The sequence below is a fragment of the Peromyscus leucopus genome, unplaced genomic scaffold (genome assembly GCF_004664715.2).
Source record: "Peromyscus leucopus breed LL Stock unplaced genomic scaffold, UCI_PerLeu_2.1 scaffold_944, whole genome shotgun sequence".
Classification (NCBI taxonomy): Eukaryota; Metazoa; Chordata; class Mammalia; order Rodentia; family Cricetidae; genus Peromyscus; species Peromyscus leucopus.
In genome coordinates, this window is record NW_023505887.1 from 1 (window position 1) to 25,000 (window position 25,000).

The 25,000-nt window shown below is 45.3% G+C and overlaps 1 protein-coding gene across 1 annotated transcript; it reads left to right on the top strand.

Annotated features, from left to right (window-relative positions):
- Nucleotides 1-4,201: 4,201 nt before the first annotated feature.
- Nucleotides 4,202-13,229, top strand: LOC114682474 (protein jagged-1-like; the record flags this gene model as incomplete). Its single annotated transcript, XM_037202038.1, has 6 exons — nt 4,202-4,332; nt 5,325-5,438; nt 7,642-7,688; nt 7,983-8,156; nt 8,525-8,666; nt 11,096-13,229. Coding segments are annotated over 6 exons (763 nt in total), but the record flags the coding sequence as incomplete, so codon positions are not given.
- Between the last annotated feature and the right edge of the window lie 11,771 nt (nt 13,230-25,000).

Sequence of the window (25,000 nt, forward strand, 5' to 3'; positions counted from 1 at the left end):
CCCGAAGATCCTGTGGTGGGACGGTGTTTGAGTAGGGAAGGAAGGATGTCCTTATCTGTTTCTTGGTGAAGGGAACATGGTCCAGGCAAGGCTCAAGGAATAGACATGATACCGGATTCCCCCATCATGTATCTTCATTTTGTTCCCAAACAGTTCTGTATTTTGAAGATCTGCTAGCATGGCCTTGAAGTTTAAACCTGGATTTGTTATTTGGGTCCCCAATTTTATGTACTAGGCCATTCTCATGACAGTGGCCTGCAAGGTATACGCAGTGTTGTGTACTAATGAAACTTTATGTTTTTTACAGTTATATGCCAACAGGGCTGCTTATAGCTGTAAAATCCCAAGCATGGTTCTTGCAAGCTCCCAGGTGACTGCAGGTAAATGACCAATGGATCTAAAGCAATTTCTTCCTTTTTTCTTTTTTTCCTCTTTGATGCAACATAGAGACTGACTTCATTGTGAATGTGCCTCTTTTTTTTTTTTTGGAGGATGAATAATTAGCGGGGGGAATAAAATAGGCATATCCAAAGGTTATTAAATCATACCAGCTATCTGATGGATTGCACACTTTTCCTTTAGTGAAGAAAAAAAAACCAAACAAACCAAAAAAACTTAACAGGCATAACTGGCATCTTCATGTATTAACTGTTCTGCAATTGATAAGATACGTTTGTGATCTTCCTTAAATGCTAGTGGACTGGACTGGGATGTAGCTTTGTTTCCCTGTGTCTCCTCCACCCTGGCTTTTCCTGTCACCCTTCCCCCACTTTTCCCATCTGTAGGCAAAAGTCCAGCATTCTTTAGAATGGGATTAGTACAATCTCCTGGCCCCTTTGCAGGCGGGAGCTGGGCCCGTGCTGAGAGGTTCATGACTTTGCTGCAATCTGCTCAGTTGAGTCTGATGAATGTAGACTTTGCTGCTGGCCTTTGAAGTCCATTCTTTATGCTCTGGGACAATATTAGAGCCAAACAGAAACCTAGCATGCCTGTTTCCCCTTCCAATGCCAGTTTTGGGAGCCTTGCCTGCCTGTTTCCCCTTCTGATGCTGGTTTTGGGGGCTTTTTGAAATGTACATTATGCCAATTTGGAAAGGCCTTGTTTCAGGAAATATCTTTGGTGTTTGTAGCATTTTGACTGGCCTCATGCTTTTTTCTCCCCGAGCCTTTAAGAATTAGCAAATCCAATGAGACACTAAGTAGACCCTTCTGGAAGGCTGCTCTGACTTGAGCCAAGGACAGTTTTTCAACAGTCAAAAGGCACATGAGTGCTTTTAATGGTGCTTTTACTGAAATTTTTTATATTTTATTTTTGAGGGTCTGTGGTGGACCCTAGTGAGTTGTATTGTCCTAAACTATAGAATTAACAGGGAACTATTGGAAGTGTAGGTTGCTGGTGCCACTCAACTGTCCCTGAGTTCCCAGTACTTAGTTGAGCCTAGGAGTGTGCATTTAACAACCATACTGATTGATTTCTCCCTCAGTGAACACTAGGGCTGCTGCTTTAACTGCCTGGTCTCCTGTAGGCTTGACCTCAATGACTCTTAACTGCAGCCTGTGTTCTCTTCCCGAGCCATGGGAGGGCTGACTTGAGGCTGAAGAAAGATTCAAGGCAGCTAGTAAACTAAGAGCATGTTGTCCTGGAGTTGTTTCTTCCTGCTTTCTGAAAGCTGATTCGCAGGGAGCCTGAACAGGATTTGCCCACTACAGACGTGCCTGGTTGCAGTTGACTGTGGCATCTAACAGCATCTCTGTCCAAGACCAAGCAGAAAGTCACCTACAGTGACTCTGCTAACGGAGGCTGTTCTGGAGAAACTAAGGGTGCCAGTTACACTAGGGCCTTGAGCCTGCTCCCAGCTCAGATGAGTGTCAGAGAGGTCAACTGTCATCAGAATAAACACACTGCTGGACAGGGGAGGTCCCTCCGAGCCAGAACAACAGGCTTCGTTTCCAGAATTGAGCCCTTTCTCTTTCAAAGCCTCACCTCTCACTTCCTGCCCAGACACGCACCAGTGCCCGTATCTACCTAAGGGCCAACTTTCCCACACGCCCAATTGCGTAGTCTTGCAGCCCAGTTCCTTCTCTCTGCCTTGAAAGAATATCAAAACAGAACCTTCCAGCTAAGGAAGTTCAGATTGGGTCTGAAAACCCCACTGGTTTTATTGAGCCCAGGTAGACTTGGGTTGCCCCTTCCTGGGTGTACAGGCTGGGTTAGTGCCTGCCTGCCAATAATATCAAACTTAATTATGAAACTTCATCTCAGGAAAGTCATTTTCTCATGAGAATGCTAATCATCTATCATTACACTGGGATAGCCGGGTAGATGTCTCCGTTAGGGTCAGAATTTTTATTTGTTTTCATTTGAAGTCATGGACTCCTGTGGTTGCTTTTTTTATGCTTGGTATTTGAACCTCATTAATTAGAAGGTTAGGTTGGGTCCTCAGCTGTTCTGCTTGGTTATTTTGTTTGTTTTTTTTAAGATTTATTTATTGTGTATACATTGTTCTGCCTGCATATATGCCTGCATGCCAGAAGAGGGCACTCATTATAGATGGTTATGAGCCAGTATGTTGTTACGGGGAATTGAACTCAGGACCTCTGGAAGAGTAGTATCCTGTGCTCTTAACCTCTGAGCCATCTCTCCAGCCCCGAACTGCTTGGTTTTATTAGGCAAACTGAAGAAACATAACCATCCTTCACTTGGGACATTGAGGGAAGACAGTATTGCTGTGGCCCATCAGTTCCCTTATGTCTTCCAAGCCAAGAATAGTAATCTGCCAGAATGGCTTCCCACCCTCCTGCCTCCTGTTAACTTGGGTATCTGCTTCTGAAGGAAATTATCCCCACCAAATGACATACTCTGTTCTTACATCAGTCTTTTCAATGGTCATTTGTCATTCAACTGATGGCCTAGTTTACAGACACCAGAAGCCTGTGTCTGGTTAACTTTAAGCCCCACATTCTAGTGACTGTCGGTGTTTCTCAAGGGTTCAGTGGCTTCTCAGCCTGGGTGATTAGCTAACAGCCAGATTTCTATCATTTTCCCATGGCCAGGATTCGCTCTTTGCCCCCAGCTCTCTGGAATTGAAAGCCACTCCTTCTGGTTGGGGAGGGAGGACCACCAGGGGGTGTTTTTGTTTTGTTTTGTTGTTTGTTTTTCTTCTCCAGAGTCACAGCTGAGGCTTATAGGGAGTTGGATCTGACCCTGCATTTCCTCGGGCTCTGCTCTAGGCTGATCCTGCAGGACCTACATTTGCTCCGCCTTCCTGCCGTTCTCAGGCAGCTTGCTGGCCCCTGCCTTTCCCCAGCCCCCATGTCAGACTGATTCTGAGGGGGCGATCAGGTTGCAAAAGGCTTGAACCTTGAGGGCAGTGGTGTGAGACCTTGCCCTCTTGTGAAGGATTATGTTTATGTTTTTTTGTTTGGGCATCAAAAGTTCCATCTGACCTCAAAGGAGTCTGTGAAACAAAGTACTTAGAAGGGAAACTCAACTCCCCCAGAACTAGGTAAATTCAGCTGGCCCCTTTCTCTCCCCCCCCCCTTTATTTTCTAAAGTGAGAAATAACCATAAATCAGCATGCCTGGCCGGGGTAGTGGGTCATGAATTATCTAAGGAATTGATGCCCAGCACTCTTGCTCCGCTCTCCTTCCTGCAGAGATGGGTGTAGAGACCGAGGTCTTTGTAATGCGGTCGCTCTCCTTCTTTCCCAATTGACTGTACAGAACCAGTGAGGGGCTTGGCTTCCCTGCCACCCTCTTGTCTCACTGAGTTCTGAGCACTGGGGTTGTACCGGGGTGGGGGAGTGGGGGCGTGGGGGGCGTGGAGTAGGGCTTCACGTGCAGCATTGCCGAGTTGTATGGCTCTGGTCGCCAGAAGCTCCTTCCCCTTGTGCGGTCTGTCCTGACTAGGACTGGGATTGATTTACGCCAGTCCTTACCCCTTAGTTCATTTGTGGGAGCCTGAGAAGAGAATGGCTTTGTGGAGGGCACCCCATGCTGGCTGCTCCCCAGACAACTCTCCTCTTGTCAGTGGAGACTGAGAGGACACCCTTTGTCCCAACTGTGCAAGTGTTCATACAGAACTCCCTGCAAGAAGTCTGCCATCCTGTCCTTCCTGTCAAAACAGAAACAGCTGTGTATTTAACTATGTGCATCCCTGGCTGATCAGAAGGCTGAGGGTGAGTTATGCTGTCTGTCTGCAGGTGCCAATGTGGTTGGCAGGGCCTGGGCTGTGAGAAGTGCATCCCGCACCCGGGATGTGTCCACGGCACGTGCAATGAACCCTGGCAATGCCTCTATGAGACCAACTGGGGTGGACAGCTCTGTGACAAAGGTATGGCCACTGTGGAGCCCTGGGGTGGCATGAGGACTTGGCAGGGGCTGGGGGGACGGACAGGTTATTGAGTAGAACAACACTAAGACCACTTCTGTGTCTTTGGTGTTGCTGGAGCTAAACCCAAGATCTTGTGAATGCAAGTGCTGTATTACAGCTACACCCCTGGCCCTAGTTAACGTTTTGCAGGGGCTCTTATGAGGACTGTTTGAATTTACCCTCAGTGTCGTGGGTTGATTGGGTTACTTGGGGATAAGCCATATTTTAAAACAGGCGTGACCTAGAACTGGGACCAGTCAGGAGTTTTTTTTTTTCTTTTTTCATAATTGTAGAGCCTTTGGGCAGATCTGAGTTACTACAGACTCATCAGCCTTGTCTCAGCCAGGGAACTTGTAGCAGCACTGGTCCGGACAAACACCAGTGTTCCTGCCCTGAGGGTGACTCAGGGCCCTAAGTGGCCCAAGCTGGGCAGGACCCCTTTGCCTTCATTTTCTGTACACTTCGTTTGAAAATCAAATTGGTGTTTGTTTGTTTCATTCTTTTTTTTTTTTTTTTTTTGGTTTTTCGAGACAGGGTTTCTCTGTGTAGCTTTGCGCCTTTCCTGGAACTCGCTTTGGAGACCAGGCTGGCCTCGAACTCACAGAGATCCGCCTGCCTCTGCCTCCCGAGTGCTGGGATTAAAGGCGTGCGCCACCACCGCCCGGCCTCTTTTTTTTTTTAAGATACAAAATTGGGTGGGTAGGGAAGCGAGGGTTGGTTGGGAGGATTTGAGGGTAGAGGTGAATATGATCAAAAATATATGGTAAGAAATTCTCAAAAAATAGAATTTGGAGCTGGAAAGTGGCAGCTTGGGGACACCTACTCTTTCCTATTTAGCTAGCTTGTTAAAATGTCTCCTGTTTCAGACCAGCTCTATGGTGTTTCTTTTCAAGGGAACTAGAGGGGGAAGGGGGCAAAACCCTTTGTCAGTGTTCACCCTTGCTTCTTTTCAGATGCAAATGAACGCAAGGCCAGATCCTGTAAGAATGCCAGATCCTGTAAGAATCTGATTGCCAGCTACTACTGTGATGGCCTTCCTGGCTGGCTGGGTCAGAATTGTGACATAAGTGAGTGACTTTGTGTCTGTTTTGATTTTTGTGAAACTTGGGTGATGGTGGCTCTTATCTGTTCACCCCAGGGCTCCATTTCTGAGACTTCTGTTTCTCTCGCTTTGTGGTGCTGGGGATGGAATCCACTGTTTTGTACGAGCTGTGTAGGCACTCTCTGGCTGAATAGAAGGAAAACCTTATATTATAGTGAGAAGGGATTGGTTTTGGAGAGGGAGTGGCCAGGTTAGCACAGCAAGGAAAACATGCAATTTATTTGGCTTGTTAGTGTTGTGCCCAGGTCGCAAGTCCCCCAAGCAAGACCACCACAGAGCTGATATCCGATGCAAGCACACAGAGGTTTTCAATAACAAAACAAGCAAACTTGGCCCGCCATCCAACATCCGACACAGCGGGTCCTATGCCCTGCTTTTGTTGAACCCAGGATATATACATTCAGATTTATTGTTCTAGTCCTACTCTCCTCTGAGGTCAACTTCTGGTCAGTTGAGTCCATTACTCCCCATATCTTGTTTTGCCAAGTCCAGGATGTTGTGCCCAGATCGTAACCCCCGAGAGAGACCACCAAGGACGAGCTTACCAGAATGCAAAAGCAAGGTTTATCTGTTACAAGTCATGACAGGGAACTCATTTCAAGCCATCTCAAGTGAGGCAGAGAAGAGTTACTCTTTCTTGGGGAAGTTAATTTTTATAGGCAAAACCCATAAAATTTCTTAGAGGGGAGGGGGTTAGTATGGGTCCATCCTTGATTGGTCCAGTTTTTCCCGGGCCTGGACTTTATCTTATTCTAGCTTGTCTGTTTGCCCTGTCAGGAGTTTTACAATTCCTCTCTGGGGTCTGGTCATGTTATATCCGGAGAGGGGCATCTCGTGGTTAATTGGTTACTGTGGTGGTAATCTAATTGTACTGAAATATTATTTTGATTGTATGTTAATAAATAAAGTTGTCTGGGGGTCAGAGCTATTAGAGCCATAGCAAGAGTGTGGCGGTGGTGGCACACGCCTTTAATCCCATAAGATCTCTGTGTTCAGGGTCAGAGCTATTAGAGCCATAGCAAGAGTGTGGCGGTGGTGGCACACGCCTTTAATCCCATAAGATCTCTGTGTGTTCAGGGATACAGTCAGCATTGGAGACATATACCTTTAAGACCTAGGGGGCTGTACATTCAGACAGTGACGAGGCAGTCATGTGTTTGGGTTTACAACCAATGAGAAGGCAGAACGACATACTATAAAAAAACAAACCGACAGGAAGTAGGTCTCTTTTCGCGAAGCTGGGACAGCAGAAGGAAGGGTGAGATTTAGCTCTGAGCTCTGACCTCTCGACTTTCTCTTTTACATTGTTTCTGTGTTTCTTATTTAATAAGACGGTTGGTTACATCTACAGGTTACCATCAGACATCCTGACTCTGTTCTTTTGTTCCTGGGGCTGGCGCCATCAGTTCTGGGGACTTGAAACTGGCCTGGGTCTATCTATATTGAGATATCTTTGTCTAAGGCCCCCTTTTTGAGAAATTAGAGTGAGGGTCTTGTGCCTAGATCACGTCCCCAAAGCCACCACTGGAGACTTTAGGTACAGAATGCAAAAGTAAGGTGTTTTCTAAGTTTACAAGTCTCCAGGGAGGCTCTTCTAAATCTCTCACTCACAGCAGGGAGGTTGGAAGGAGTGCTCCCCTTTCTTTGTGAGGCTAGTTCTTAAAGGCACAGACCATATAATTTATTTTAACCCGCCTCCCTTTTTAGTCTTTTGGTCGAATATCCTAACTATGTTTTCCAAAGTCCCTGTAGCAGATACAGCCACCTAGGGAAAAGGGGTCTAAGTTCTTATCTACACTTAGGAATCCTGGTTTAAGCTTCTCTTTGTCTGTAGGGGATAGAGTGGGGGCTTTTACTGAGGTATCACACAGGATACATAGATTTATTGTCCCAGTCTTAAGTTCAACTTCTGATCACTTCTAAAACTGCTGGTCAGCAAATACCTTTGGAGGAGGGGAGAGGGAAGCATCTCTCAAGATGGCTACTGATTTTTCCCTTTCATTAGCTGTTAAAATTGGGCATATCTGGTAAGGTGATTAAAACAATGACGTGAAATTCCACTCCCTTGTCAGGGAGGATGTGGGAGGGTCCCCACCCAATGTAATAACTTTATCACACTGGAAGCACAGGGAAGCCTCTTCAGTGTGATGGCTTGTTTATTTTTTTAGATATCAATGACAGCCATGACCAGAGTCAGAACAACATCTCTTGTCAGGTACGTAAATCATTGCTTAAATGGAAACAATCTTGAGATTTATGTGATACTAGGAGAACCTTGTCCCTGTAGGATTAAAAATGCAGGTGAAAAGCCAAGTCCCTCACCAACCCTAGCCGCCTGTGAGCCATTTAAAGGCATGAATTCAGAACTGCTAGTCCATGACAGAGCTAAGCATGTGGCCATGTCAGCGAATTGCCAGAGCCACAGCAGCCGTGATAAACCACTGATGTTCTGTATTTGTAAACACATAGAAAAATGCCCGTGTGTTTCTCGCCCCTCCTCCTTTTCCAGGATTTGGTTAATGGCTGTCGCTGTGTCTGCCCACCTGGCTACGCGGGCGATCACTGTGAAAGGGACATCGACGAATGTGCTGGCAACCCCCGCTTGAATGGAGGCCACTGTCAGAATGAAATCAACGGATTCCAGTGTCTGTGTCCCGCCGGTTCCTCTGGAACCCTCTGTCAGGTGAGTGGAGGCAAAAACTGCAGATCGCCAAGCTTTAGCGTTGAAACCTTTTCTCCGCCACCCTCCCTTGCCCCCTCCCTTGCCCCCTCCCCATTGCTCCTTGCCTCCTCCCCACTCTAGTGCTTAGGCCTCTGACATCCTGTAGCACCCTGCTGACTAGGGAATTTCTGCTGGTAGAAAGGGGCGTTGATGAATGAGTTTCTTCTTAATGACTGTGGCCTGTGTGCTTGGGTCATATAGGTCTGTTGTGTGTAGGATGCCTCTGTGTAGAAGTGGTTGGGGGGGTCAGTTGTTTACTGCCCAGAGACATGATGGTGACACCCTTGCTTCCCTTTGACCCTCTCCTTCCTACCCCTGTCCCTCGGCAGCTGGACGTTGATTACTGCGAGCCCAACCCTTGCCAGACGGTGCCCAATGCTACCATCGCGCCAGTGACTACTTCTGCAAGGGCCCTGAGGACTAAGAACTGCTCACACCTGAAAGACCACTGTGGCACGACCCCCTGTGAAGGTACCTCCTGCCCCCTGGACCTGTCTGTCTCTAGACCATCTCCTGCCGCCTCCCCTTGAATAGTGGTTATGGGGAGGAGGAAGGCTTGCTTTATCTGACCACTTAGGAAAACAAGAACATGTGGAACTAACCTAATGAAGACTATAGAGGTCCAGCTCCTTATATATAGCCTTTTCCCAGAGTTCCAGAAGAGATGCTACCAGTGGTGAAGAATTAATCTGGGGGATGTTGAATGAATCTAAGTAAACTGAGCTCTTTAGTTCACTCACTTTATTCTTCTAAGTCAAATTCTACAAGTGCTGTGGAAGCAGTAATACTTTGACAAAGGGTCATAAAGAGAGGTGATAAGATCCGCACAAAGAGCAGTGATTGTCCGCTTCATTTACAACCCAAAAAGGGAGTAATTAAAGGAGGTGAAGTCAGCTAAAGACTAAAATCGGTTAAGAGATCAAAAAAGGGAATTTATGTGTTCAGACAATATTCTTAGAATGTTGTTTATGTGAATAGAATATGTGGTTAGGCAAAATGTTAGGAGTTTTATGTTACTATAAGTCATGAGTAAAATAAAACTGCCTTTTTTTCATTTGGAGCTGGATCTGTCTCAGCTTATCTCTGCTGTGCTGTTTTCTGGCAGGTTGGGGAAGTGTACTCAGTAGCGAGATAGCCTTCATCACAGCTTGATGTACCTGGTATATAAAATCCCTTTTGTTCTGAGTTAATAGTTAAAGGGGGAATCTTTTTTTAAGAGTTTAATAAAAAAATTTTATTAAGAAAAATTTTTATTCATTTTACATACCAAAGATCCCCCTCTTCCCTCCTCCCATCTCTCCAGCCTCCCCCTCCCAACCTACTCCCAATTCCCTCCTGCAAGAAGGTAAGGCCTCCCAAGGGGAGGTACATTTAGTAGAGGCAGGTCCAAGCCCCTCTCCCTGCCTCAAGGCTGTGCGAGGTGTCCCACCATAGGTAGTGGGCTCCAAAAAGCCTGCTCATGCACCAGGGATGGATTCTGATCCCACTGCCAGGGGGCCCTTGAAGCACATCAAGGAACACAACTGTCTCACTATGCAGAGGGTCTAGTCCAGTCCCATGCAGACTCCACATCTGTTGATCTAAATTTCCTGAGTTCTAAAGGGGTAATCTTTAGAACTTAGGAATATTACTTGCGATATGGGAGAAAGAGAGTTTAAGCTTAATTTGCACAAGATACAAAGCTATGTATCTAACATCCACCTGGCCTTGGTAGTTGTCTCAGTATAGATATTTACCTTATTTCAGGAGACTAGCAAGTGGTCTGAATGCTTATATATCTTGTGTCTGTCCTTGGATGTTTGAGAATTATCTCAGATAAAATACTTTTGTTCAGAGATAATCCTGGGCAGATACTTGCTAATGAAGATAATTACAGAAAAGCAGGCTTCTGAGTCTAAGTCTAAAAAGGAGAACAAAAGCCTGAAAAAAAGGTGTCTTGACTATGTGACTGTTGTCAACACAGTTGGGGGAAGTTATCCAAATACCCCAAATATAGGGGAAGTTGTGCCCAATGAATGATCAACCTCACTGTTAGAAGTTCTTAGAAAAGAATCAGATGGGAAAACTACAATAGCACACGAGAGATTCACTGCTGGAAACAGCTAATACGTTCAAAAGCCAGTATCACCAATGCTCCTTGAGTTTTGCCTTTATCCTCTGGAGGGGCCCTTGGCTCTTCCAGGTATCAGCTTTACCATAATCAGCTGAATTCCTTCTCCATATTTTTGTGGCTCACCAGCACTAACCTGTCAGGCTGCCAGTTGGGAGACCCACATGTATGAGTAGCCCAAGGGAGAGATTGTGAAATCCATTTGTCATTCCATTTCAGAGGTGGCCAAGTTTGTGACATAAAGAATTGTTCTGAGGGGCACTGTCAGCGGCCTCTGTCGCAGCGGGGAAGTTGGGGGTTTAAGTTAGGGTAGCCATAGCTGGGTGTTGACCACTAGCATTTAACATGTCGCTAGTGCTTGACACTTGTGTGTGTGTGTGTGTGTAGTTCATTTAAAAATAAGTACACTGGCCTATGGCTACTATATTGGGTAGTGTAACTTTAAATTCGTAGAGCTGTGTTCTTTAACTTTGCTTAAGATAGAGACTCTGAAATTGTCCCTGATCCTGAGCCAGACTCTCTGGGACCAGAAACAAACCCTATCATGTGGAGTTGGGAGAGACCATGTCTGCCTGGTGCCTCGGGAGACAACTGTCTTAAAAGTCCAGCATCTCAGCCATAGCTTACCACGCTGTAAAATGACAAACTGTAGCTGCAGTTGTGAAAAGGGACTTGTCCCCACAGTGCCCCTCTTAGGCACTTAATGTAGGTGAGCCACTGTTGGCGTTCTTCCGTTCCCATGGTGATAGCTCTTCTTTTTGAGTTCATTGGTCTTTTGCCTACCTTACAGATTTCCTGGTTCCGCTGCTGAGCTCTGTTGTAACAGGGGCTTGGGTCTGTTGCTTGGCGACAGCCTTGTTCTGGTACGGAAGCCGCGGAAGCCCGACAGCCACACTCAAGCTGCCTCCGAGGACAGCACCTCCAGCGATGTGTGGGAACAGCTGAACCAGATCAAAACCCCATTGGAAAGGCTTTTCTTCCTTAACGTTTCTTGCCAAGGTTCCCCAGTGTAACTATTGGTGTGTTGGGAATTGTTCTGTAAACCAGGGCATCCTCATTCATGCACCATCCCGGAAAGCAGGGGAGACATTCTTGCCTTAAGTTCCGGCTGTGTGAAGGCACAGAGGCCATTTCCCCATTATCGCTACCTATCTTCATGCTCAGTGTCTTTTAATTTCTTTTTAAATCTGGCTCATTTTACATGTGGGTTGATTATGTGGAGAAAGACTTTACTATTCTGACAATTTCCTCTGGGTAAATCATTATCCTCTCTCCTTCAGACATTGTACTCAGCTTTTCACACTTTGTGGATATTTCACAAGGACTTTTCTCCTGGTGGTTATGGCAGCCTTTTGTTCCTGAGTTTTTCCTCCAGGAATTTTTTTCAAGGGAATCTTTTAATACTATTCACCAGGCTTTTTGTTCTACATTTTCCCTTTGGACTTTACTTCTGCCTCTTGTACCCAGAGTTTTCTCATGGAGTCTCACCACGAAAACTGGGAATTCTTCATTGTCCGGCTCACCAAATCTCTTTGCACAAGTGCACTCGAATCCTCTCAGAGCCTGGCTCCATCTGCACCCTAGAAGATGAAGAAAAGAGGAGGATATGATACAATAAAGAAAAGGCTCCTCATTACTGCTCTTAAAAATAAATACATGGATTCTGCTGGGTTTAGAAAGGAAAGAGCAATCATCCAGGAAGTGTTTGTGCCAGAGAAAGAAGACTGCACAGCCTAGAAACAAGTACCCATAGGGGAGTGATGTGGTCAGAGGAGGTCACAGTGTGACTAAAATCGCTGTTATCAGCCTGTGAGAAGTCTATTGTACTGAGTACTTCAGAGTTGTCTGTTTTTACTGGGTAGTAAAGATGGACAGAAAGCTGGATTTCTGCCACACACAATATGAGTTTCCTTATTGGCAAAGACATTCAGGAAATTCCTTTGCAAGTCCTTTCATGTTTAGGAGCGTTCAGCCTAGGACCCCACTAGAGATCCTGGATCAGTGGTTCAGAACCTTCCTAATGCTATTATTACACTTTAATACAGTTCCTCGTGTTGTGGTGACCCCTAACCATAATGTTGTTTTGTTGCTACTTCATGACTGTAATTTTGCTACTGTTATGAATCATAATGTAAATATATGATATGTAGGATATCTGATGTGCAACCCCCCCCCCCAAAAAAAGAGTGGTGAACCACAGGTTGAGAACCAAGGCTGTAGATGCAAGACACAAACATGTTCAAAGCCTGGCAGTGATGCTGAGGAAGTGTGCTTGTTAGTTTTTGTTATCAGACTGACACAAACTAGAGTCGCCTGGAAAGAAGGGCCCTCAATGAGGAATTACTTAGGTCAGATTGACTCTGAGCATGTCTGAGTAGGATTTTATAGTCTGTTAACTGAGATGCAAAGACTCATCCTAAAATGGGCAGAATCATTTCACTGGGGCCTGAACTGTGTAAGTGAAGAATAGAGCAGAGGAAGAGGCAAGTAGGCAGCATGGGTCCATTTGTTTCTCTCTGCCCTTGACTGTGTTTGCAGTGTGACTAGCTGAGTTCCTACTTGACTTCTGCAAAATGGACTATAACCTGGGCCTGTGAACTAAAATCAATTCTTCCCCCACTAAGTTGCTGTGCCTGGGAACTTAATATATTCATGATGCTGAGATGCCACTCTGTGACACAGGTGTTGGCACCACTCAGAGAGATGTGAATGTAATCCATTGCATGTTCAACATCAGCATATTCATCCCAGAGCAGGAGATTCTGCTTCCCCTTGAACTCAACTCTGTGTTTTCCCATCACAGTTTTGCAAAGACAAACACACACCCACTGACTCCAACATGTAACTCTGTCAACAAACAGCTCCAGATAGTGTCTTGCTATATCAAGTGCTAATCTTTTAAATAAAACAAGCTCACTTCGTGATCAGAATGTATTTTTCTATGGATTTTGTGGCCATATAATGTTGAGTTATGGAGCAACAGAGCTGAGATCACAACCCTAGGTTGAATGTCAACCTTATGCTATGCTCTTCCTTGTAGATCAAGATATACTCTAACATTCAGACCAGAGAAGCACCGTAACTACCAGGTATGCCAGGTATGCAGAGTGTGTAAGTAAGGAGTAGCAGTCTGTCCAGTATTTCTTTAGTTCAGAGTTTAATAACCCCAGGTCACATCCCTTTGAGGAAATATTATCTGTCTTCTGCATTTCTTTAGAAACACTTCTGGAAACAGATCTTTGACAAACTTCCACCTTCAAAAACAGATACAAGTAATGAAAAGGGGAAAGTCACCATGATGAGGTCTTTCTCTCAGGACATATGACAGCTACTTCTGGGCAACTTCAAAGGCTATCTCAGGAGTCTACCACCTTTGCTCATGAACTATAATAATCACATATACAGAAGTAGGAGGCAGGCCTGAGCAACAGAGTACAAAAACCAGAAGTCCAAGGAGGGATACAGCTGGGACACCCATGAAATGCTCTATTATGAGGTAGTGGCATGGAGACTAATGGAATAAAATAGAAAGCCAAACATGAGTAGCTGTACTACAGCCACTAAGAAAGACTACTGGGGTCCAGCCCCTCTCCATATACTCTTTTCCCAGAGTTCCAAAAGAAAAACTGCCAGCAGCAAATTAATTAATCTGAGGGATACTCAAATAAAACTATGTTTATGAAACTCTTTAGTCCATTCACTCTATTCTTCTGAGTCAGCTCTCTCTCTACATAGCTTCATTTCTGTTCTTCATGCTTAGCTCTTTGTCTGATTTCTCTCTCCTCTTTTCTGCTGTTCTCTCTAAGTTCTGCCTTAATTCTCCCATCTAGTTCTTTCTCATCTTGTTCTTTCCCATCTCATTCTTTTCCATCAAGCTCTTCCTCATCTTCCATCTCATTCTTCTAGTTCTTAATCCAGTCCCACCTCAAGCCTCTGAGGTTTCCAGTTACATACGCATACAAGCAGCAATTCTCTGCCCAAGACAAGGTGACACAGGCTTGAATTCTTACAGGGTCAAAAAGGAGGTGATAAGGTCTACACAAAGAGCAGTAATTGTCAACTATCATTTGTAACCCCAAAAGGGGAGTGATTAAAGGAGGTGGGGTCAACTAAGGGCTTAAATCAGTTAATAGATCAGAAAGGGAAATGTATGTGCTCAAACTATATTCTTAGAAGTGGTTAGGTAAAATGTTAGGAGTTTTAGTCACTAAGTCATGGGTAAAATAAAACTGCTTCTTTTTTCCTTTGGAGCCGTATCTGTCTCAGCCTAATCTCGTTTCTGGCGGGGGTGGGGGGTGGGGGGTGGGATAACTAGGCAGCCTGTGTCACAGCTTGATGTACCTGGTGTGTAAAAGCCCTCTTGTTCTGAGATCACTGTTAAAGGGGACATCTAGAGATACCACTTGGGCTATGGGAGAAAGGAAGGTTTAAGCTTAATTTGCACAAGAAACAAGGCTTTGTGCCTAACATCCGCCTGCCTTGGCAGTTGTCTCCTTATGGATATTTACCTTATTTTAAGGAGACTACCAGGGGGTCTAGATGCTTACCTATCTGCAGTTTGTCCTTGGATGTTTGAGAGCTATCTCAGAAAAAAAATGCTTTTGTCTGGAGATGGCCCTGGCCCTGGATACTTGCTAAGTGAGATGATTACAGAAGGCAGGCATCTGAGTCTAATACTGAAAAGGGGAAACAAAAGCCTAGAAAAAAGAAGTCTTGCCCGTGTGACTGTTGTCAACACAGTTGGGGAAAGTTATCCGAATACCTTAATTGTACAGGGAAAAACTGTGCCTGATGAATGATCAACCACACAGCTAGAAGTTCTTAGAATCAAATGGGAAAGCTATAATATCACACATGAAATTCATAGCAGGAAACAGCTAATATTCAAATGCCAATATCACCAAGTGGAAAGGGCCCTTGGCTTCTTCCAGGTATTAGCTTTGTCATAGTCAGCTGAATTCCTACTTCATATTTCTGTGGCCCTCAGCAAGCCACTTGATATTTGACAAAGATGCCAAAAATATATACTGGAGAAAAGACAGCATCTTCATCAAATGAATTTTTAATTAAAATATAATTACATCGCACCTTTAATCCCAGCACTCAGGAGGCAGAGGCAAAATAAATCAGAGCATATCTATTTGTGAACCTAAAAGGCCAGTCTTATGGATGGGGATATTTTAAAAAAACGTTTTTCCTATCAACCCCTTTGATTCATCACTGTCTTTTGATGCTCCCTGCAGTATCTATTGTCTAAGCACTTATTTTGCTTTATTTGTAACTATTACACAGGCTTATATAAAGAAAAATATCTTTCAAAAGAATATAATGGGAGGTAGAAGCAGGTGGATCTCTGTGAGTTCAAGGACAGCTTGGTCTACAAAGTGAGTTCCAGGGCAGCACTAGCTGCCCTGTTTCAAAAAATCAAAATAAATAAAATAATAAAAAATTTAAAAAAGAATACAACAGTTATATTACAAACAAAATAACCAATGCATCTCATAAATTTATCCCTTTTCCAACTTTAACAAGAGTATTGGTGTCAAAATGATGATTCATACTTCACAAGTTCTCCAAACATTTCATCTTGTAGCTTCAATTGTACCCTATTTATAAATGAAGTCTTTATTTGCTGAAACAAATTATATAATTTCCCAACTTTAAAAATATGTTCTTTGACTGCTCTTCCAGAGGTCCTGAGTTCAATTTCCCTCAACCACATGGTGGCTCACAACCACCTAATGAGATCTGGTGCCCTCTTCTGGTATGCAGGCATACATTCAGATAGAATACTGTATATATATATATATATATGTTCAATTATATTTTACTAAATTATTAGACAATTCATTTTCATTGTGATGTATAGTTTCCACTCTTATCTGTACCATGATCTAGATTTCAATCACATTCACACAACTGGCTTTTCCTCCTTGCACAGAGAACAGGAGAGCTAATGCAAATCACTGGAAATACTACGGTAAGCTTCTTCCATACAGGTTTCTGGCGAGAAAAATAAAGTTATCATTCCTTCAGGATCTTAGTGGGTGGCACCAAAGGACAATCTCATGTGCCTCACATTTGCCAGCAGCCTCATCTATCAAGCTAGGCTGGCTGGCTAGTGAGCCAAAAGCAATCCTCTGTTCTCCATGCCCCTGGTGCTGGTATTACCAGTACACATCACCATGCCCAGGTTTGTCATGGAATCAGCAATCAATCCCAAGACCCCATGATTATAAGGCAAGTGCTTTACTGATTTCTCACCCTGTGACTTTTAATAGGAAAAATAGTTTTACCTACATCATCAAGAAATTTATGACACATAAAATTTTATAAACAACCAGGTGGTAGGGGTGCACCCTTTCATCCCAGAACTCAGGAGGCAGAGCCAGGCAGATCTCTGTGAGTTCGAGGCCAGCCTGGGCTACAGAGTGAGATCCAGGACGGGCACCAAAGCTACACAGAGAAACCCTGTCTCAAAAAACCAAAAATAAAATAAAATTGTATTAAAAAGAAGCATATTAGCCAGGCGGTGGTGGCACACGCCTTTAATCCCCGAACTCAGGAGGCAGAGCCAGGCGGATCTCTGTGAGTTCAAGGCCAGCCTGATCTACAGAGTGAGATCCAGGACAGGCACCAAAGCTACACAGAGAAACCCTGTTTTGAAAAACCAAAAATAAAATGAAATAAATTTTATAAACATATATAAATACAGAGAAAGTTAGATATATGTTTTCTTCAAGAATTATGTAGATTGTTCATAGTGTTCTAAAAATAATGTAATAGTGATCTCTTAACTCACTTCCTTGACCAACTGTTCTCTGTAATAAATTATTTTGGTACAAATAATTTTAGTGATGACATAATACTGAATTCATTTTGGTTGACAGTTTGTTTTTGATTTTGAGACAAAATGTCAGGTATCCTAGGCTTGCCTCAAGCTTGTTATATAACTGAGAACTGATCTCTACATTCTGAGTTACTGGGACTGCAAGTATGCATGATCTAATCAGGGTTATATGAAATTGGAGATTAAACCCTGAACTTTTTTTTTGTTTGTTTTTTGTTTTGTTTTTTTTCAAATAGATTTAGTGAAATAACATAGCACAAATTTATTACATTTTTTCTTTTTCCACTTGAATTTTTTTATTTTTTTATTTTTTATTTTATTTTATTTTTTATTTTACAATACTATTCAGTTCTACATAACAGCCACAGATTCCCTTGTTCTCTCCCTTCCTGCCCCCCCCCCTTCCCCCAGCCCACCCCCCATTCCCACCTCCTCCAGATCAAGGTCTCCCCCGAGGACTGTGATCAACCTGATAGACTCAGTCCAGGCAGGACCAGTCCCCTCCTCCCAGATTGAGCCAAGCGTCCCTGCATAAGTCCCAGGTTTCAAACAGCTAACTCATGCAATGAGCCCAGGACCTGGTACCACTGCCTAGATGCCTCCCAAACAGATCAAGCCAATCGACTGTCTCACCTATTAGAGGGCCTGATCCAGTTGGGGGCCCCTCAGCCTTTGTAAACCCTGAACTTTTGTAGATTAGGGAAGTACTTTATTTACTGAGCTATATCCCCACCCCACCCCCAACATTAACTTCTAATTGTAAGCATTAAATTAAAAATGACTGATGGTGAATTTTTTCTATGACACACACACACACACAAAAAAAAAGATTAATACATCCAAATCCTAGTGTTCCATCCATAAGTGACCACATGTATGCAAATACAATCATAACTATGCATGTATATTAGGTAGGTGATAAGGACCTTCCAAATTTCTAAACTTGTTCAACAATGTGACCCAAATGTAAGTTTCAAGCTTGGAATATTGCACACTATAGCACCAGAAAATTCTTTCATAGAGTAGATGTGACAGCCATAGAACAGAGAACAAAAATTCAGAAGAAACCATAAAGCAATATTTTGACAAACTTCTATAAATGAACAAAGACCAAAATTAAAAATATGAATAAATGATGTCATTGTAGGTCTTGTAGACATAAGTGCAGTGCAACAATAATTGCACCAGAATCTTGGCATCCAAATTGGCCTCTTCAGGAAGTAAATGTAAAGTTTTAAGGGATTGGAACATTATCTCAGGTAAAACAGAGCATGAGATGGGTTGAATGTATAGGGCAAGAAGGACAGAGAGATAAATTAAAGCCATATGTGGCTAACACTGCAATGAATTTAGGGAGACATAATTTGTTACAGCAACAAAATACTCAGATTAACAATCCTCCAATCTCAGAAACAAACCATAAACTAATGTATGTTTCTAAAAAATATTAGAAGTTATTATAAAGAACAGTCACCAACCATTCAGGTTGTACAAGAACAGGGCACAACAGCTGCTCATGTTCCACAGGCACCAACAGCCCTTCCTTTAAAATGGTTAACAGACAAGCTTGTATGGGTTCAGCAATGGCCTTTAACATCAGAGAAACTGCAGGTCTCAGAACAGCTGGGCCAGGACCAGTTAAATTCTCAGCATACTGAAGAATCAACCAGCCCTCAAAATTCTCCTATATTTGTTATTAAAAAGAAATTTGGAAAATGGAGAATAGTAACAGATCTAATAGTTGTTAACAAAGAATTCAGCCAATGGGGTCTCTACAATCTGGAATTCCTTTGCCTTTTTTTGTTATCTAAAGCATGGACTCTTACAGTTATTGATTTAAAAGACTATTTCTTCACTATACCTTTACAAGGAAAACACAGAGAAAAATTTGCCTTCATGGTTTCTACTTATAATAATTCTTGGCCTGTTAAGAGAGATATTAAGGAAGGTTCTCCTACAGGGAATGTTAAATAGCCCCACTCTGTGTCAATATTCTGTAAGTCAGCCATTGGAAATGATTCGTAAACAATTTTCTCAATCTATAGTTTACCATTACATGGATGACATCTTACTAGCTAATTCAAATGTAGATACTTTAGAAGAATGTTTGAAGAAGTAAAGAAAAATTTGCCTGTTGGGGGTTATATATTGCTCCTGAAAAAATATAAAAAGGAGATTCTATTAATTATTTAGGATACAAAATAGGTCTACAAAAAATTAGATCCCAAAAAGTGCAAATTAGGAGAGATCAATTGTGGACTCTTAAAGATTGTGACTTTCCTCCAATCCGCAGCCCAGTATTGGGGTAGAAAATCATGAACTGAGTAATTTGTTTCGAATCTTAAATGGTGACCAAGAGAATTATCAGCTGAAACTGAGAGAGTATTGGCTTTGATGGAAAAGAAATTAAAGGATGCACATGTGGATCATGTGGATCCAGAGCTTAACTGAATTCTGATTATATTATCCTCTATGCATTCCCCTACAGTGATTTTAATGCAGAGAGAAGATATTATATTAAATGGATATTTCTACCACATAGAGTAAGAAATTAAAGACATGTGGGAAAGATTTCCGATTTGATTTTAAATTGAGACTTCATCAATTAGGAGGAATAGGCACAGCAGAAATTGTAGCACCTTTTACTAGTGATGAAATAGACAAACTATGAGCAGAAAGTGAACCTTGACAATGAGCTTGCAGTAATTTTCTGGAGAGCTTAACAACAAATATCCTAAAAGCAAGAGAATTCAATTTATAAAGAGAACTAACTGGATTTTTTCCTATATTGTATGGGGAACACCAATTTCTGGAGCCCCTACATTTTATACTTATGTAAACAAATCAGAAAAGGTAGGTTATAAATCAGGAATTTTTTTTTTTTTAAGATTTATTTATTTATCATGTATACAGTGTTCTGCCTGCACATATCCCTGCAGGCCAGAAGTGGGCACCAGAACTCACTACAGATGGTTGTGAGCCACCATGTGGTTGCTGGGAATTGAACTCGGGACCTTTGGAAGAACAAGCAGTGCTCTTAACCTCTGAGCCATCTCTCCAGCCCTAAATCAGGAAATTTAAGCAAAGTGGCTCAAAGCCCTTCTAATTCTGTCCAAAAGTCAGAATCATATGCTATTCTGATGGTATTAGTGGATTTTACAGAATCTCTTAACATAGTTACTGACTCTCAATGTGCAGAAAAAGTCATTTTACATATTAAAACTGCTGAATTTATTCCTGATGAGTCACAAATAATTTTGTTATTTATTCTCTTAGTGCCACCAGGCCACCCGGCCACCCAGCCACGCACCCACCCAACGCTGCCTGCATCTCGCGGCTGGACCGGACTGTGTGCCGTGGGACGGATGGCCTCTCAAACCACAGCGCGGACCTCTCCGCTCTGGGTGACAGGCTTCTAGTACCCTTGCCAGCGACCAGGCCTTAGTTTTGGTTTCCTGGGGCTGAACAAGCTGTTCTCAGGAAAACCACAACTCAGGGACAACCTATCCCCAGGTGTCCCACAGCTTTCTGCTAGCTAAAAATAGCTTTTCCTACCCTGCAGCTGGAAAGTTCCTAACCACTAAAGCCACCCACCACCAATCCTATAACAACTGGTAAGATTTTTGTTTAAACCCACCCATCAGCCCCCAGACTAATCTCTCCTCCCTGGAATTCCCCTAACCCTGCTTAAAAGGGGCTGGTATGCTTCTCTCAGGGTCACCATTTGCCACTTTGTCAGATGGTTACGTCTAACCATGTTGGTAATTTTTTTTTTCTTCAAGATAGGGTTTCTCTGTGTAGCTTTGGAGCCTGTCCTGGATCTCACTGTGTAGACCAGGCTGGTCTTGAACCCTCACAGAGATCCACCTGCCTCTGCCTCCCAAGTGCTGAGACTAAATGTGTGCACCACCACTGCCTGGCTCATTTTGTTTGTTTTATTCTATTAATGTGTAGCCCAGGCTGGCCTCAAACTCACGATCCTCCTGCCTCAACCTCCTTCAGCAAATCCTACAAGCATGTGCCATCACAATCGGTGGTAATTTTTAATAAATGTTCTTGTTGATGGCATGTGTGACTGGTGGTCTTTTATGGGACTTCTCATGGACCCTAACAGAGGACAACCTGGGCTATTACATACAGCAATACCACATTTGGAAGGAAAGAAGGAAGGAAGGAAGGAAGGAAGGAAGGAAGGAAGGAAGGAAGGAAGGAAGGAAGGAAGGAAAAGAAGTCAATGATTAGCTTTTTTGTTTGTTTGTTTGTTTGTTTGTTTGTTTTTCGAGACAGGGTTTCTCTGTGTAGCTTTGCGCCTTTCCTGGAACTCACTTGGTAGCCCAGGCTGGCCTCGAACTCACAGAGATCCGCCTGGCTCTGCCTCCCGAGTGCTGGGATTAAAGGCGTGCGCCACCACCGCCCGGCTCAATGATTAGCTTTTCCAAGGCACTTGGCAAAGGATAAACTAACAAACCCATATTTTGAAATATGATAAAGATATTCCCCAAAGGACACAGAGGAAACAAGTGGAAGATCAGACTAAAATCACTACTGTATTTCATGACTGGATTACAGAGGACAAACCTTGAGAAGAACAGACAGATGTACATACCATGACACCAGGCTGTCAACTTGAAGTGGGGAAAAAGAACCACATGAATATCTGTAAACTCAAAATTCAGAGCTGTCCTTAGAAGGTTACAGCCAACCCCTACTCCTAGAGTGATGAGTTACACATCTATCTGCACAGCATTAGAATTATCACACTCAGAAAATGATTCAATACAAAGGCCACTTAATGTGCTACATTTTATTTTTAAGACAAAAAACATTCTTCAAAGGTAGAATGCAATAAGAAAAAAATTCCCCAGAGAACCTACATTTTTTGAAAGGGGAATAAAACCACTGTCTCCAGATAGTTCATTCTGTCTGGCATCTTAGCTGTCTAGACCCACATGATTGACAGAATAAATGAGGTCATGAGTGACACCAAGTCACACCCCGCCACCTCTCACCGTCATCGCCCATCACCCTATGCCAGGCACTGCCACGGTCTTTCCACTGAGTAGAAAGTAAAAGGACCAGGCAGACGCCAGAACAGGCTGCTCAGTCTTCTCCCGGAGATCAGGCCTCAATTCCAGGTTCCTGAGACTTGAGCAAGCCGTTTCTGGGAGGGCCGTGAACAAAAGACAATCACTGATGCCCCAGCCAGCAGGGACAGGGAGACAGTCACTGAGCAGCCCCGGGCAGTACTGCTGGGCCAGCCCGCCCAAGGCAGCCCAAGATCAGTCTGGGACTTGTCCAGGCCTGCCTTAGAATAACTGTGACCCCCCCCCCAACTGACCCAGCCAATTAAAAGTCACTAACAAGATTGACACTCACATAAACCAATCCCGAGTCTGTTCCCATGCCGTCTGTGACCCCCCCAGCCCCCCTTGCTTTAGTGACGTCATTAGAAACACCAAGTCACACCCCAGGCCACCTCTCTCCATGCCCCATCACCACTGCCACGATCTTTGTAAATAAGCACTAAGCACTCAGCACCCACTGCCACGGTCTTTCTGCTAGATACTAAACACTGTAGTGAGTACTAAGCACTCACCCCACTGATAGTACCAAGCCAAGCACCCACATTTCCCACTCCCCCCCCCAACTCCCTAGCCTCAGACAGAATCAGGGCCGGGTGCAAACCCTCCGGGGAGCGGCAGGGGTCGCGCGCCGACTGCGGACGGACCCGAGCAACCAAGCAAAAACTCCCTCAACATCCCACCTGACACTCGGGCAAGGCGCCAGAGCATGCTGGGAGCCGCCACCCCCAAGCCTGACCTCTGTGGATAGTTACCTCCCCGCGACTGGCATCATCCGCATCTCCCCCAACCCCAAATAATAGACTCAGTTTCTCCCAGGAGTTAAAGAAGAAAAGGAGGAGCAGCCCATTCACACACACTTCCCTACCTCCTGGATGGACCTTGGTTCCCTCTCTGGAACTTGGAAAGCCAGCTCGTGGGCTCCAGGTTCTGCCCCCACCCCCCCCCCCCCCACGGAGAACCCGTTCATCCATTCCTCCGTGGCAGAGGCCTCCCTCCCCCGGGGAGCGGCGGCAGCGGCCGCGACGGCGGCGGAGGAGGAGGCTATGGTCCGCCCTGCTCATCCCCCCCACCCCCCTCCCCCGGGATTAGGTGGAATGGCTCACTGGAAGGCGCGCAAGATGATCCTGTGCCCATGGGTCCCAGCGAACTTGGAACTTGGGTCTTGGCGCTCTGCGCGTGCACGGTGGGGGCAGAGGCAGGTCCCGCCCGGGCCAGGAGTCTCTGGGGCGCTCTATCCTCGGTCCCACCTGGCTGCGGGCCTCCCACCTTGCCTGTGGAGAGTACTGTCCTATGGAGAGTCCCGGACTAGGAAGGAAGCGTGTGTCTAGGCCCCAACTCCTCGGGAACATCTTCCCTTGCCAATGGATGAGACAGCTCGGGCAGGGCCCTGCAGCCACAAAGTCTGTCTGTCTGTCTATCTGTCTGTCTGTCTTCACTGGATGGAGCGAGCACCCATGCTCTAGCAAGGAGCGAAGGCCGCACAGCCAAGCCAGGAGCCTACAAAACCAGAGGCACAAACACGCGCACACTCGTGCACACATCCACAGGCAGACACAGAGCCCGAGCCTCGCCACACACACATAAACGGGCAAGGATGTCCAGGGCAGGTTGGAACACGGGTCTCTTTGGCGCTCAGCTCCGTGGAAGGTGGGGGTAGAGGCGGGTCACGGGGCCAGAATTCCCTTATTGCCAACCGGCCTCAGGCCACGCACGCAGCCAAAGCTGCCTCCATCACGCAAGAGCCAAGGGTCTGAGCGGGCGCGACGAAGGTCGCGGCTGGACCGGACTGTGTGCCGGGGGTCTGATGGCCTCTCAAACCCCAGCACGGACCCCTCCGCTCTGGGGGACCTGCTTCCGCGACAGACAGACAGAGAATTCCGGCACCGCCGCCTCCGCCGCCGCCGCCGCCGCCTTAGTGGGACAGCGCCTGAGCCGAGACTTCCTCTTGCCCAGGGACCACTAGGGTCCAGGTCGGGCCCATCTTGGACCCGGGTGCTCTGCTCGGCCACCGCACTACTACTGACTGACTCCTACTGCCTGCGCCCAGGCCTTGGCCTCTCGGGTCGGGCTCGGGAAGCAACCAACTGAGGCTCTCTGGCATCCCATCCCACCGGCGACACGCGCAGACACACCCACGGACACGTCGCAGCCCCCCAGGGCACCGCTTCACGTGGACTCACACTCATGCACGCACACACATAGACCTCCACACACGTTCGCCCACATGGAAACACACTCGGGCATGTGTGCCCCCCCCACATACACACACACACACACGCACGCATGCACGCATGCGCACACACACAGACGCTCTTGCACGAGCCAGGGTGCCTGCACGCACAGAGGCCCGCGTGCGTGTGTGCATGCAGGAACACACACACACACACACAGAAGTGCGCGAGCATCCCCCGCAACACACACACAAAACATGCAATGATGCAGGAATGAGGCTACACAGGCACACACGATGACAAGCGGCCTACCCGAACACACACACACACACACACACACACACACACACACACGTGCGCGAGCTTCCCCCCCAACACACATACAAAACATGCAATGATGCAGGAATGAGGCTACACAGGCACACACGATGACAATGCGGCGTACCCGAACACAAACACACATACACACACACGCACACACACACGCACACACACGCACGCACGCACACCCACACGGGCCTACTCACCTATGCACGCACCCAAAGTTAACACACTCAGGGAGGCAGGAAGGCAGGCAGGCAGGCCCGTAG